Source organism: Impatiens glandulifera, chromosome 3 (genome assembly GCF_907164915.1).
Source record: "Impatiens glandulifera chromosome 3, dImpGla2.1, whole genome shotgun sequence".
Lineage (NCBI taxonomy): Eukaryota > Viridiplantae > Streptophyta > Magnoliopsida > Ericales > Balsaminaceae > Impatiens > Impatiens glandulifera.
The window spans coordinates 58524743-58538917 of record NC_061864.1 but is presented as its reverse complement, the minus strand read 5'-3'; the positions used below and the strand labels follow the sequence as shown (position 1 = coordinate 58538917).

The 14175-nt window shown below is 31.4% G+C and overlaps 2 protein-coding genes across 2 annotated transcripts; both read right to left on the bottom strand.

Moving 5' to 3' along the window:
- Window positions 1–2817: 2817 nt before the first annotated feature.
- On the bottom strand, window positions 2818–4734 carry LOC124930481. The gene is made up of 4 exons (XM_047470820.1): window positions 4641–4734; window positions 3403–4383; window positions 3199–3317; window positions 2818–2964 (listed from the first exon to the last, which is right to left on the bottom strand). Exons 1-4 carry the CDS (start codon window positions 4732–4734, stop codon window positions 2818–2820), a joined length of 1341 nt encoding a protein of 446 aa, XP_047326776.1.
- A 4604-nt stretch (window positions 4735–9338) lies between these two features.
- Window positions 9339–11136, bottom strand: LOC124931458 (1-aminocyclopropane-1-carboxylate synthase-like). The gene is made up of 3 exons (XM_047471922.1): window positions 10909–11136; window positions 10686–10817; window positions 9339–10593 (listed from the first exon to the last, which is right to left on the bottom strand). The coding sequence occupies exons 1-3, from the start codon at window positions 11071–11073 to the stop codon at window positions 9442–9444; spliced, it is 1449 nt and encodes a 482-aa protein (XP_047327878.1). The 5' UTR covers window positions 11074–11136; the 3' UTR covers window positions 9339–9441.
- Between the last annotated feature and the right edge of the window lie 3039 nt (window positions 11137–14175).

Sequence of the window (14175 nt, the reverse complement as noted above, 5' to 3'; positions counted from 1 at the left end):
ATTATACATGTTTGTATACATGTATGAATGATTTTCAAACAACTGTAATCATGTTTGATCAAACTGAAATTTGAGAAAAAAGTTTGAAAATCTGAATTTTTAAAATTGTGTTCTTGCTTTTAATCTGATTTTGTTGATTCAATTAGTTATAATACATGTTTATAAACATGTTTGGATGATTTCTAAATAATTGTAACCAAGTTTTGATTGTGTTTGATCAAACTAAAATTTTGAAAATAAAGTTCAAAAATTGTATTTTTGAAATTTCGTGTTCTTGCTTTTATTCTGAATTTGTTGATTCAATTAGATGTAATACATGTTTTTCAACATGTAGGAATGAATCCCAAGTGACTGTTTCATCAATTTGATCATGTTTGATTAAATTTAGATTTTGAACAAATTTGGATTTTGATTCAATCTTCAAAAATTGTTTTAATATTGTTGTAATGTTCTTGTTTTGGTTTAGATCAACTATATTCATTATTTCATAGCTAATAAAACAAAAATCAGGCCTTGAAATGACATAATTTAAAAGATCCCAAAATTTCACCTAGAAATGGTGTTTTGAAATTGATCCTCTTAAAATCATGATTTTGTTAAGGCTTTTGTTCTTTATGATCATATGATCCTACTGTAGCTTACGGATTGTGATTTCGACATTCCAATCAAAAGTTACAGGCTTTTGAAGTTTCAGACCAAAATAAGAACACTTGGTCCTGAGATTTTGCCTTAGACCATGGAAATTGACCCAAGACCGTGGAGCCCGACCGAGGAAATTTACCTAGGACCGTGAAGGCCGACTGAGGAAATTTACTCAGGACTGAGGACCAATATAATTCACTCAAGACCGGTACAATTCTCCTAGGACCGGTGAAATTTGCCCATAACCGTGAGACTAGGACCGGTATAATTGGCTTAGGATCGGTAAAACTAAACCTAGACAAAATTAACCTAGGACTGACCTTGCCACTTGACCTAGGACCGGCAAAACTAACCTTGACACTTAACATAGGACCGGCAAACCTAACACCTAACCTAGGACCGACATCACCTAGTCTCATCTTAGCCTAGGACCGACAAAACTGAACACTAACCCTAGCACTAGGAGCGATGTTTCCAATCTTAGGACCTAGCCTCATCTTAGGCCTAGGACTGACAAAACCATCCCCTAGTCCTAGCAATAGGACCGTTGTTTCCAATCTTAGGACATAGCCTCATATTAGCCTAAGACCGACAAAACCAAACCCTAGCCCTAGCACTAGGACTGATATTTCCAATCTTAGGACCTAATCTTATCTTAGCCTAGGACAGACAAAACCAAACCCTAGCCCTAGCCTAGGACCGATGATTAAGCTTAGCCTCATCTTAGCCTAGGGCCGACAAAACCAAGCCCTAGCCTAGGATCGAACCCCCACTTAGCCTAATACCTTTATACCTAACCCCATCCCTAGGCCTAAGTCCGAACCCTCACTCAAGATTGAACCTCTCAAACTCTACTAAGCCCAGATTGACAAAATCGGAGTCGAACATAGGATTTAATCCTTATGCTAGTTTGGTTTCAACTTTCAAAAATCCAAAACTATTTTGGAACCAAACCCCATTTTCTAAAAGTGGTATTCTCGAGGTCAAAAAATAACTCTAAAAAATCTCCAGGATGTTTCCCAAAGAAACTTTTTTTGCTAAGGCCTTGTTTGGTTATACTCTCTAACACCTTTCTCTAATATTTTCAGATTTTGTTAAATCTGAACATCAACGCAACAGGTACCCACCTCTCTTTTAAATAATTTTGTACAATTATATAAAGTTTATCCTCATTTAGGACCTCTAGACTACTAATTAAAGATAAGGATTGTTATAATTAGATTTAAAGAAGTCCGACTTTGTTTATTTTAGAAGGTTTTTGAAAATCGTCCTTAAGAGGGCGTAGAGGACATAGCGTGAAAGCCATTTCCCGAGCGTAAACAGACAATGAACCACTTTTTTCAAAAACTCTGGTATAAATACGTTTGTACACGTATCATTTTATTGATTTTCATAAAATTTCTTGGCGACTCTGATTTTCAAATAAATAATCTTTAAATTGATTGTGTTTAATTAATTTAAACCGGGTCAGATTAATTGTTATTCAGCCTCCTAGATTATTAAAAATTGAACAAAGGACTAATTATTTTTACATAATTAATTTCAAACCGCTACAGGTATTTTCAAAATCTTTTACAAACCAAATATTTCATTTTAAAAGATGTCTGACACACAAACCAAGGTTGAAATGTATCAAACTTCAAGCTTTCTCGCGGTAGTCCTTCCATATTGCCACATGTCTCACAAGATATACTTAAAGAAATTATACCAAAATTCCATTAATCTAAAATACAATTATCCAATCTAAATCCCAATACATCCAAAATACATTCTTCCAAACTAAATCCATATTCATCCAAAATACAATCATTCAACCAAAATCCAAATTCATCCAAAAAACTGGTCAAAATATTGAAAGATAAACCTAAATCCAGTGTTCTAAACGGCGGTAGGCGGCGGCGGTGCGGTTAGTGACTGCGTACTGCCTCGGGTGCCTAGGCGGTTGAATATAATATAAATAAATTTAAATATAAATATAATAAAGATGTTTTATAATTACCATTTTACCAAAAATCCAAATTAATATTCCCTAACATAGTAACATTTAACAAAAATAAGTATGTAAGCATAATTAATCTTCTAAATCTTCAATGTATACACCATCAGCTACATTCATAATTCTCTCATCATCGGACTCAAAATCAACATTTTCTTCATGTTCCTCATCTGATGTATCTAAATCCTCGTCAAGTTCTCTAATAGTGATTCTCCTTTCACCCTCCTTGGTCTTAGTACTTCATCTGCCCCTGAAGCCTCTGCCACCATCTTCCAAGTAAGTCCTGAACCTGGCTCGACCTGATCTTCATCGCCACCCTCAACAAGCTAATCTTGAGCTTCACTAGCTTGAGAACATAAAAACAAATCTCCACCTGTTTCTCTTTTACTTTTCTTCTTCATAAGATTGACGTTGAATTTGACATATACTAGATCATTCAACCTTGATGTCTCAAGTCTATTCCTCTTCTTAGTATGTATCTAATCAATTATTAAATTATAAATAAAAATAATAATAGTTAATGAATAATAAAACTATAATTTATAAAAAAAAATACCTACCCCTTCAAATTGGCTCCAATTTCTTTCACACCCCGATGAACTACTAGTCAATGAAAGAAATCTCATTGCCATTCTTTGCAAGTTTGGAGTGTCACCACCATAATTGGACCACCATCCAACTTCAAAAATAAAGAGGAAAAGAATAAATCGTAAAAGTGACCTACAATATGTTAAGTGTTAAGGATAGCTGGATAAGAGATTTACCCGGATCAAAATCATGATACACATCCACCTTCTCATATGCTGCAATCGCCATTTTCCTACTAAAATTTCCAGATTTGTTCTTATAGTTCAACAATTCTACATTGGAGATGATAGATTGCATATTCGTATCGGTAGAAAAAACTTTATCAACACAATTCAAGAACTCATTCATAACATTGGCATCGTTATGTATGCTTGAATCTTTGAAGTAAAAAAATGGATTCAATAAATAAGTAGTGTAATGCAAAGGGCTATCAAGTCTACCCTTGGACTTTGTATCAACAATCTTCAAGATAGGGATGGCATTTTCTTCTTTTTTGAAGTTTTTTTTTACCTCTTCCTTGGCTTGTTCAAGTGCTCCAAATAAAAATGCCATTGAGGGTTTTTTGTCACCATCAACAAGACGTAGAACTTTCACTAAAGGGGTGAAAACATTCAAAGCCAAAGAAACCCCATTCCAAAATGAAATGCTTGTTACTGTAGCCTCCGCCGCTTTACCTTTCAAAGTAGTCCGTAATTTTGTTTTGCTCCACTCATCAGATGTAAACATAAGTCTCAATTGATCTTTCTTTCCTTTGAGACTTTCCAATGTCAAAAAGGAGGTGGCAAATCTAGTCACCCCAGGCCTCACAATATCCCTTTTCTTAGTATATTTCCTCATAATTGCCAAAGTTCTATGATGTGCATATATAAATATTGTTAGAGCTTTTGTTTTCTCTAGCACTCCACTAAACTTTGATAGTTTTCCTATTGCTTCAAGCATGAGATTAATTGTATGAGTTGCACAAGAAGTCCAAAAAACATGAGGTTGTTTTACCTTCAAAAGCTCAGCTGCTGTCATATTGTTTGTGGCGTTGTCCGTCACTACTTGAACAACATGTTGAGGTCCAATTTCATTTATATATTTTTCCACGTACTCGAAGATGTAAATTCCGGTGTGAGCTTCCATATATTCTTCAATAGAACCCAAAAACGAAGTGCCTAATTTACAATTGACACATAAGTTCATAATACTTCGTCTCTTACGGTCCGTCCATGCATCGGTCATTATTGAGCACCCATTTTTCAACCACTCTTCTTCATGTATCTTTAGAGATAACTTAGTGTTCTCAACTTCTTGCTTCAAAAGTGGCTCTCTTAGAAGATACTAACTTGGAGTTTTGTAGCCTGGGCTAAATCCCAATTCATTCAAAATATCGGTCAAAATATTGAAAGATAAAAGCAAGTCTATCATATACCAAACTCATCCGGAGGTGGAGTTGGAGGAAATCTCGCCATAAACGTCACCAACTGTATTTCCATCTGTCTTTGTTTTTGCTGTTGTATTTCCATTTGTCTTTCCAACTCTTCTTTTTTCGAAGTCTTCTCTTGTAATTTAGTACACAACTGCTCGTAATCTTGCTCATTCCGATGCGATTTACTTCCACCATGCAAATCTCCTCTAAACTAGGTGGGTCTCACCCCGGATCCCATTCCAATGACCCTGTCGCTCCCTTGTCGTCCAAAACCGTTCTCGGTCAGCTCGTAATCATCTTCGTTATTTGATTTGTCATCAATATCATCAACGCCATCATCAACAATAACAGTTGTGGAGCTTCTTTCACCGTGAAAACATCAAATATCGTAGTCAATTCTTATACCGTGTATAATTAGATGTGTCTTGACAACATTAACACTCTCATAGTTTCGATTTGCACATTTAATGCAAGGAAAAGCAATATTCTCCCTTCCAGTAGAGTATTGAGCAAAGTTTAGGAATTGCTCGACGCCTTTCATATATTGTGGATGATCTCGACGTAGGAGCATCCAACTTTTGTCCAAATTTTCCATAAAATCTGACAGGTTTTCTACTCTAAAAATATACCTATTAACATCTCAAATCATTTAAGTATAAAAAAAACTATCCAACTTATTAGCTAAATCCGGGTCACAAGAAAATAATATTATACACTCATTAGCGAGTTTAACAACAACAAGGGTTAACCTATGGCCATAATTTGAATTAGTAACAAACTAACATATGTTCCAATTACAATTACAAACATCATATGAGAACACAATATAATTGCCATACTCTATCAGATTCTCTAATAAACATTTTGCATAAACATTTTGTATATTGAGATTAGAAAACATATTAAATACCCTATAGTTCAAACACAATGGGGAAGCATAATAAGATCAGCACCAATTTGACTAATTCATATATACACTAAAAGAAAATAACATTGTTACAAATTAAAAATAATTCAACATTTCAACAATCATATAAACATATAAGCTTATATATCAAATCTAAACTTATAGGATTTCAGATCTTAGCTATCCAACTCCTAATCTGAAATTTTACAATCAGTTTATATGAAAGTCCAGGCTGGACACGAATCTACAAGAAGACATAGAGAAACTTACTATTGTGGTGAGAGAGCAGGCAGAGAGGAGAGAAGCGACGGAGATGATGTTAGGTCTACGAAGGAAACGACGGAGATGAAGTTAGTTCAACAAAATTTTATATCAGCGGAAATCGGTGAAGGAGAATAGGTGGAATCAAAAATACATTACTTGTGGAGGAGAATTCGTGGACAGTGGAAATCTTGGAGCGAGCGGAGGGCAGTGAATATATGAAATCGAAGGATTGAAATCGGTGTTCGGAGAGCGGAAGGAGAGACGGCGAGCGGAAGGCGGAGGACGAATCGGAGGTTTCTAGTTGTGGGCGAGAGAGGAAGAAAGGGAAGAAGCGGGAGGAAGAAGAAAGAAAAGAAGAATGGTGTTAGGTTAATTAATAAACACTAGCATTTTGCCCGTGCATTTGCACGATTAATAATATAAAAAACCGTGAAAAAAAATTACGGATAACATTTTTAATTTTATTTTTAACCGTTTTAAGTTTATGGGTGGGTCAACCCACAATCCGACCCAAGTATCCAAATTAACCACGGCTCTCGACCCGGCAATCCGGACACTTTAAAAATTAAGCATCATTATATATAGAGAGAGATTAGTTAGTTAAAAGATTGAACTTATATTAATATTAAAACGTCCCGCGTTTATCAAATTTGGTGTTGAATTTAAAATATAAAGTTTTTGTAGCCTAGTTGGTTAAAGAGTTGTACTTATTTTGTTATGTTGCAAGTTCGAAAAATACCTCTAACATTTTTAATTTTATTTTTAACCGTTTTAAATTTAAAGGTGGGTCAACCCACAATCCGACCCAAGTATCCAAATTAACCACAGCTCTCGACCCGGCAATCCAGACACTTTAAAAATTAAGCATCATTATATATATATATATATATTAGTTGGTTAAAAAGTTGAACTTATATTAATATTAAAACGTCCCACATTTATCAAATTTGGTGTTGAATTTAAAATATAAAGTCATTGTAACCTAGTTGGTTAAAGAGTTGTATTTGTTTTGTTAGGTTGCAAGTTCAAAACATACCTCTAGCATTTTTATTTTTATTTTTAACCGTTTTAAATTTAAAGGCGGGTCAACCCACAATCTGACCCAAGTATCCAAATTAACAACAACTCTCGACCCGGCAATCCGGATACTTTAAAAATTAAGCATCATTATATATAGGAAAAAAGCTCACTTAGACGTATGTATTTGTACAACTAGCTTACTTAAACATATGTACTAATAAAATGTCATTTAACGTACGTACTATCAAAAATTGGTTCATTTAGCCTCTTTTAGTAACCATGGTTAACTTTTATTTTTAAATTTATATATTTATTAATTAAATATTAATATATTTTCTCACTCTTTCCTTTTCATTTATTATTTCATTTATTACTAATAAATGAATCTTCTATTTTTTTTTTTTTACAATTCTTTTATTATTTCTATATGAGTATTTATGATTGATTATTTTAATTTTATTTTATATATATGAACATTCATCGTTAATTATTTTAACTCTATATTTCTTCTCTTTTATATATTTTTTTTTTATATTCACATTAATTATTTATTATTTTAAAATTGTTTAATTCCAATAATTGAATATAACAATGAAAATTCTTTCAGCAATAAAAATTCTTCAACACAAAAATAAATTAATTAAGAATTAAGAATTAAGAATTAAATAATAATAAAAACTCATTCATCAAACACTCAAACATTAAAAGAGTAATAATCAAATATTAGACAAAACAATTCATTTACTACTAATATAAGTCGTGAATAAAAATTAAATAAGAAATTATTAATTTTATTTTTATTTATATTAAACTAAATAAGAAAAAATCCTTTTTTATTTTTATTATATTAAATTAAATAAGAAAAAACCCTTAAAAAAATATTACATAAAACATAAAATTCATAAATAAGTTGTTAAATTTTTAAAAAAAATAAGAATTTAAGAAATATAAGAAATAAAAACTAATAAAAAAAGAAGATGAAATATAAAAGAGAAATTAAGATTACGATAATAAAAAATTTGAAAATAAAATAAATTACATAGTTTAATTAATGAAAAAGAAGGAGAGAGAAAACATATTAATATTTAATTAATAAATATATAAATTTAAAAATAAAAATTAACCATGGTTATTAAAAGAGGCTAAATGAGCCAATTTTTTATAGTACATAGGTTTAAATGACTTTTTATTAGTACATACGTCTAAGTGAGCTAGTTGTACAAATACATACGTCTAAGTGAGCTTTTTTCCATTTAAAAATAAAAATTAACTATGGTTATTAAAAGAGGCTGAATGAGCCAATTTTTTATAGTACATAGGTTTAAATGACTTTTTATTAGTACATACGTCTAAGTGAGCTAGTTGTACAAGTACATACGTCTAAGTGAGCTTTTTTCCTTATATATATATAGATTTCACCGAGGGCGTAGTCGCGTACCCTCGGAAAAACTTTTCCTCGAAAGCGGAAATCAAAATCCCTCGAAAAAATATATTATCTGTGAGGGATACCTGTAGCTCTCGGTGGTCTTCACATATATCAACGAGGGAAACCTAATGCGCTCGGTTAAACTTAAATTTTCAAGAGCGATTAAATGTTCTCGATGTGTCTCTTCGGTAATTACACATTTTTACTAGTGTATGGGTAGAAGGTAGTCGATGCAATCAAATGTTAGTATTTGGTATTTAATTTTTTTTTATTATTTCTCATTTTCATATAAGTTTTATAGTTGCAATTGCATTTAAATGTTTATTTAATAGTTTATATTGTTTTATAATGATGTCTCGATGTAATAAAATGTTAGTATTTGGTATTTAAATTTTTTATTATTTCTTATTTTCATATAAATTTTATAGTTGCAATTGCATCATATTTAAATATTTATTTAATAGTTTATATGGTTTTATAATGATGTCTTTATTTGAAATAACTTCACTTTAAATAATAATTTATTTACTTTTATTAAAAATATAATTATTTTTTAAATATTTTATTTCATTTGAATTGAAATGACAGTGTAAATTATACTTTAATTATATATTAACAAATTTAATAATAATTTTTTTTTTTAAACATTATTTCAATTTTATCTATTTTTAAATTGATTTATATAATATGAATCAATTTAATTAGATATTTGACTGTACATTTAGTTTAAATTTGTTTGAAATTTATAAATTAATTTTGAAAATATATAATCTTAATTATTAATTTTAAAATATTTTTTAAAATTTTAATATACATGATTTGGATTTATAATAACGATTAATTTCTTATTATTTAACTCTTTAATTTAATATATTTAATTAAATTTTAACATATTTATGGGATCGGAATGGAAGTTTATTTAACTATTTTAATTTTAAAATAGTTGAGAAATGTATTTAAATAATTTAACCACAAATTAAAAATTGAATCATTGTCGAAACTAGATTTTAATAACTAAAAATGAAAAACTATTTGTAGAATTACAATTGAGATTTATAATTTGAATTTCACTCTTCAAACATTGATTTTATTATTTATTACAAATTGTGGAAATTAGAAATGATTTAAACAAACATGTTAAATAATAAATTGTACAATTTCAAGATAAGATAGAAGAAGAAGTGATATTAAGTCCTGGCTCGAACCAGAGGTGAAGAAATTGGAGAATGAGGTGACATGGTCAAAGCTTCCTGCTGCTGTAATCTCTTGAAAGACAAACTTACTTGCAAATTCTTCTGCAAACGGAGGCTCTTCCTCTTCCTCGCCGCCATTGAATGCGCCACGAAATTCTCAATTCGTGTAAGAGAAGCATTCACAGTTTCATCATCCATGTTCGCAATACAAACCCTGAACCAACCAGGTTCAGAACAGTGAAACGAAGATCCGGGCGAAACATTCAGCTTCACTTGATTTATAATCACCCTCCATAGTTTAGCCTCTGCTTCAACACTCTGTTCATCCAGAAACCCACGTAAATCCATCCATAAGAATAAACCCGCATTCCCTTTCAAACTCCCGATCCCCAATTTCGCCAATTCCTCCGCGAACACTTTCCTCCTCTTATCTAACCGATTCGCACTTCTTTCCAGGAATTCGTTCACGAATTCGTCGTCGGCTAACATGGTCGCGACCAGTCGTTGAGTCTGAGTTGACACAAGTCCGAAACTAGACATTTTTCTAGCGCAATTCACCACTTCATCGTTATACGAATAGATAATCCCGACTCTGAATCCGGGGAATCCTAGATCCTTTGATAGACTATAGATAATATGGATTAGATTACGATTCGTATGTTGTTTCTCTTCTTCGATGATTTCAGATATGCTTATGAAATCAGGGAAACCCGAAACGGTTCCGGCGTAGATCTCGTCGCAGATGAGATGAATGTTGTTGGACTGAGCGAAACGGAGGATGGATCTTAGACTTTCTTTATCAAGAACTGTTCCTAATGGGTTTGATGGGTTTGTTAAAAGCAAACCCTTGACTGAAATCTTTTCAGCCGTCGCTTTATCGTAAGCGGATTGTAGCGTTTCAACATCCGGTTTGAAACCATTTGAGCTTTTTGTTGTTACTGGAATTAATTGAATTCCTGTTCTCCACCTCAAATCCCGATCAAACCCAGGATAATAAGGTGTCGGAACTAAGAAGGCGTCGCCGGAATCAGCCAAACAGAAAGCTAATGTTTCTTGAGCTCCGGTGGCTCCTCCGCTCATAACCACCCTGTCCGGTTCGAATTCAACTTTTCCACCTCTTACCCTAGTCATAAATTTCGCCACCGCCTGCAATTCAACAATCAAATAACCATCATTCTTCTATACTTTATACAATTATAGAAATAAATTATGCTCAAAGCTGTAGTCTTGATACATACATTTCTGAACTCCGGCAATCCATGGTAGTCTTGATAAATAGCTACATCTTTGAAATCGTGTAATCCTTCGGCAGAGCAAATAGAAGCTTGTGGGTTTTTAATAATCCATTCTTGTATCGAATCAAAGCAAAGCTGAAATAATTAATTAACTATTAGCTTGATCATCATCATCATCATCAATGGCGGCAGACAAACATTTGAGTAAAAAATTATAAAAAATTACCTGGTTTTCTGCAAGACCCATTTGAATAACACCATTGGGATTTGAAACAGAGTGATAAGGATCACTTTCATAAGCTTTCCAACCATCGAAGTAATGAGATTCTTCTCCATGCCCATTGCTTCTTGCCATTTTAGACAAAAGAGTTGAAGAAGCTTGATTCACCATTTTAGAGAGAAAGTAGAGTACTTGAATTGTTTTGGTTGTGAAGTATTTGATGGATGGGATGATATTGAAATACTAGTCTCTATCTCTCTATTTATAGAAGAAGTAGGGTAGATGGGTTTATGCAGACATTAGTGAAGGTTCCCATGAAAGAACAGTGAGCTTCCTGTGTTTGAAAATTTTTTTAAAAAAAAATGAAGAGAAAATCGAAGTGGGTCCAAGTTTGATTATTAGAAGATGATGATAACTTGATACCAGACTGGGAGGTGATTTAAGATTATTAATTAGAAGGATTGTGTACTTTGATTATCCGACCTAAACTAATTATTCAATTATGTTTTAGTGTATGACAGCAAGCGTGCATAATTAGAAAATAAGCCGCTGTGATGGTCCTTAAACATTATAGGTGTAGGGTCGTTATAGCGACTGTACGTGGGGTGTGGGGTTTAGAGAGAGTAAGGATTGACTTTTTTTTTTCTTTCTATATATTGTCTATTTTTAATGTAAAATTATTTCTATATATATAGTATTTCATAAGATTAATTATCTAACTAATTTAGCCTATGTAATCAATTTAAGTTTTTTTTAATATAAAAAATATCATATTATATCACCGTCAGGATTAAAAGATGGTACTAGGTACTCAAAAACCTAATAGTTGAAGGTATTCCCCTGATAGAATGATGGATAATTCATATCGGGTCGTGAACATGAGAAATTGAAATACATGTTAGATTCGGGCAGATTCGGGTTTGGGGATGGATAATAGTTGATAATCAGTTTCGAAACTCATACTCAATATATAATAAAATAATTTTATACAATATTTAGAACTTTTCTACTTCCTGTCTCAGAGATGAGATGTAGAGAAAAAGATCATAGTATTAGGGGTACCCGTCGGTAATTGGGTATTCAAGTTATTGGGGATCGGAATTGAATATGAGATACCTGTCGGGATGAATAACTATATTAAAATCGGATATGAGATTGAGTATAATATTATTTTGTGGGTAGTGTAGTAATTGACATTCTTAGTTATGATATATATTTCAACTTAAGGGTTTTAAGTGAGAATCGAATTTGTGATATTTATTCTCTTCATAAAAGTCGATTGAAATTTTGATTTAAGGTGTTTTAAGATAAATAAAACTTTTGTATTTGAAGTCTATAGACTATATATACTTGAGCTATAGAGTGGGTTAATTTATTAAATGACATTTATTTGATACATTTAATTAGACAGCTCATTTATAGATTTTTCAATATATTATTCAAAATAGATCGTGTCCTCTTGATTTGAAATTAAAACGAAGCTAATAGATTATTTATGAATATGGTTGTTCCGTACAAGTTTTTGTAGAGTGAATTATTTGTGATTATTTGAGTATAAAGATACTATGGAAATAAATATATAATAATAAGTTATTTAAAAATATAAAATATTTTAATTGATAATTTAAATGATTTAATTGAAGATGATGAATTATTTTAAATTAAGATAAGTTAACCTAATTGAAACAAAGCCTAACCTCCTCATCATAATCCTCTTCAATTTAAATGGTTTCTATAAGATAAGAATTTCTTGCAATCATTTAACATATATAATTGAATAATCCACTTCATATTGCATACTTAGTGAAAGGAAACTCCTTGAGCTTGTTTATAATGTTTTATTGGAAAGTTTTAAGATATGAAAAATATTCAGAATTTAAAATTATTTGAGTCAAAATATTAAAATATTCTTTTATATTTAAAAGTTAAATTAAAATAAGATTATTTTGATTAATAAATTTAGTGTTTTAAGGATTTGCACGATTTAATAAAATAAAATCCAAGATCAAACAAGCTCTTGATTATGAGACTGATGATTTTTGAGGATGAAGAGGATTTCATGATCGGTGATCGAAAAGGAATTCTTGATAAGATTTGCAAGACTGAGAAAAATGAAAATGAATTAAAATAATCTAGCGATAATGTAGAAATGAAAAATTAGCTCAAGTTAACATTAGTTTTTCCTTTATTTGAGGTTTATAAAGCGTTATAATTGTGATTTCTTTAATTTTCATAGTTCATTCAAATTATGACAACTTTTGTTATGACTTTTACTATAATGTTTTTAATTAGAATATTGTTTACATCACACTTCTGAATAATCTTCGTCGGTAGGAGAGAATCCTCGTGAAATTATAATCACTTTGAAAATTGTGAGCTATGTGTTTGTGGAAAAGTTGGTATAAAAACTTTCTATTACAATGTAACTTGGCTTCAAATTTAAACAATCCTCATGATGTGTTTGTACTATTGAGAGATTGTTATCAATATCATGATAATGGATACAGATGAAACTGGAGTATCCAATTAACAGTATCTGTCACCTAACACACTCAAATAAATTGCCATTAATGTATGGTGGCTACAATATTAATTTTTCATTTACTTTGGTTGACTACATATATGAAATATGTATTCTATATGCATGTAAGATACATTATAAGGAAAATGTCGACCCGATATTTTGTGGTTACGAATAATATTGGTGGGCACGTAGTCTACACGTGCATGAAATTTAAACCGCCGTGTATGCAAGCTGTAACACGAGTCATACGGTGTTATTGGTCCACCTTTTGTTTTGTTTGAATTATGGCTTACTTTATGCTTTTGCCCCCACTTTTGTTATAGCCCTCTTTGACATTATGATGTACAAAAAGTATATATCTTGTCTAAAGGATATGGCTTTTCAAGTGAATTCTAATTATGGATCAAAATGTTGGAGAAATTTTAGAACAACAATTAATCTTTCGCTAACCATTGGAGTTACAATACATTAAAATGTTAGATCACATTATTGTATTAAAAAAAATTATAATTGCTAATTTTAGCTCGAGGAGAGATGTTTCCCTCAATCGCATGTCTCCTTTTCAGTTGTTTCTTTGTTGGGATGAAGGTCGCTCTTTGTGAGGTTTTGCCTTAAAGCTTGATTTTCACATTTTGAATACGCAAAGATGTGTTTTTCGTTTTTACATTTCGACCAATAATGTCATGTGGTGTATTTCCTCTTGAGTAATGACACTAGACAATTTAACCCTAAATGAACCTATACCCTCT

Bases quoted from the DNA above. Each gene is read 5' to 3' on its own strand.
- LOC124930481 (XM_047470820.1), bottom strand. From the start codon at position 4,734: ATGGAAATACAACAGCAAAAACAAAGACAGATGGAAATACAGTTGGTG. The intron at 4,384-4,640 runs GTATATGATAGA...ATTGTAAATTAG, and splicing joins TCCACCTCCGGATGAGTTTG to GCACTTCGTTTTTGGGTTCT. The intron at 2,965-3,198 runs GTAGGTATTTTT...GCTCAAGATTAG, and splicing joins ATTGGAGCCAATTTGAAGGG to CTTGTTGAGGGTGGCGATGA.
- LOC124931458 (XM_047471922.1), bottom strand. From the start codon at position 11,073: ATGGTGAATCAAGCTTCTTCAACTCTTTTGTCTAAAATGGCAAGAAGC. The intron at 10,818-10,908 runs GTAATTTTTTAT...TAATTATTTCAG, and splicing joins TGGGTCTTGCAGAAAACCAG to CTTTGCTTTGATTCGATACA. The intron at 10,594-10,685 runs GTATGTATCAAG...GTTGAATTGCAG, and splicing joins GATTGCCGGAGTTCAGAAAT to GCGGTGGCGAAATTTATGAC.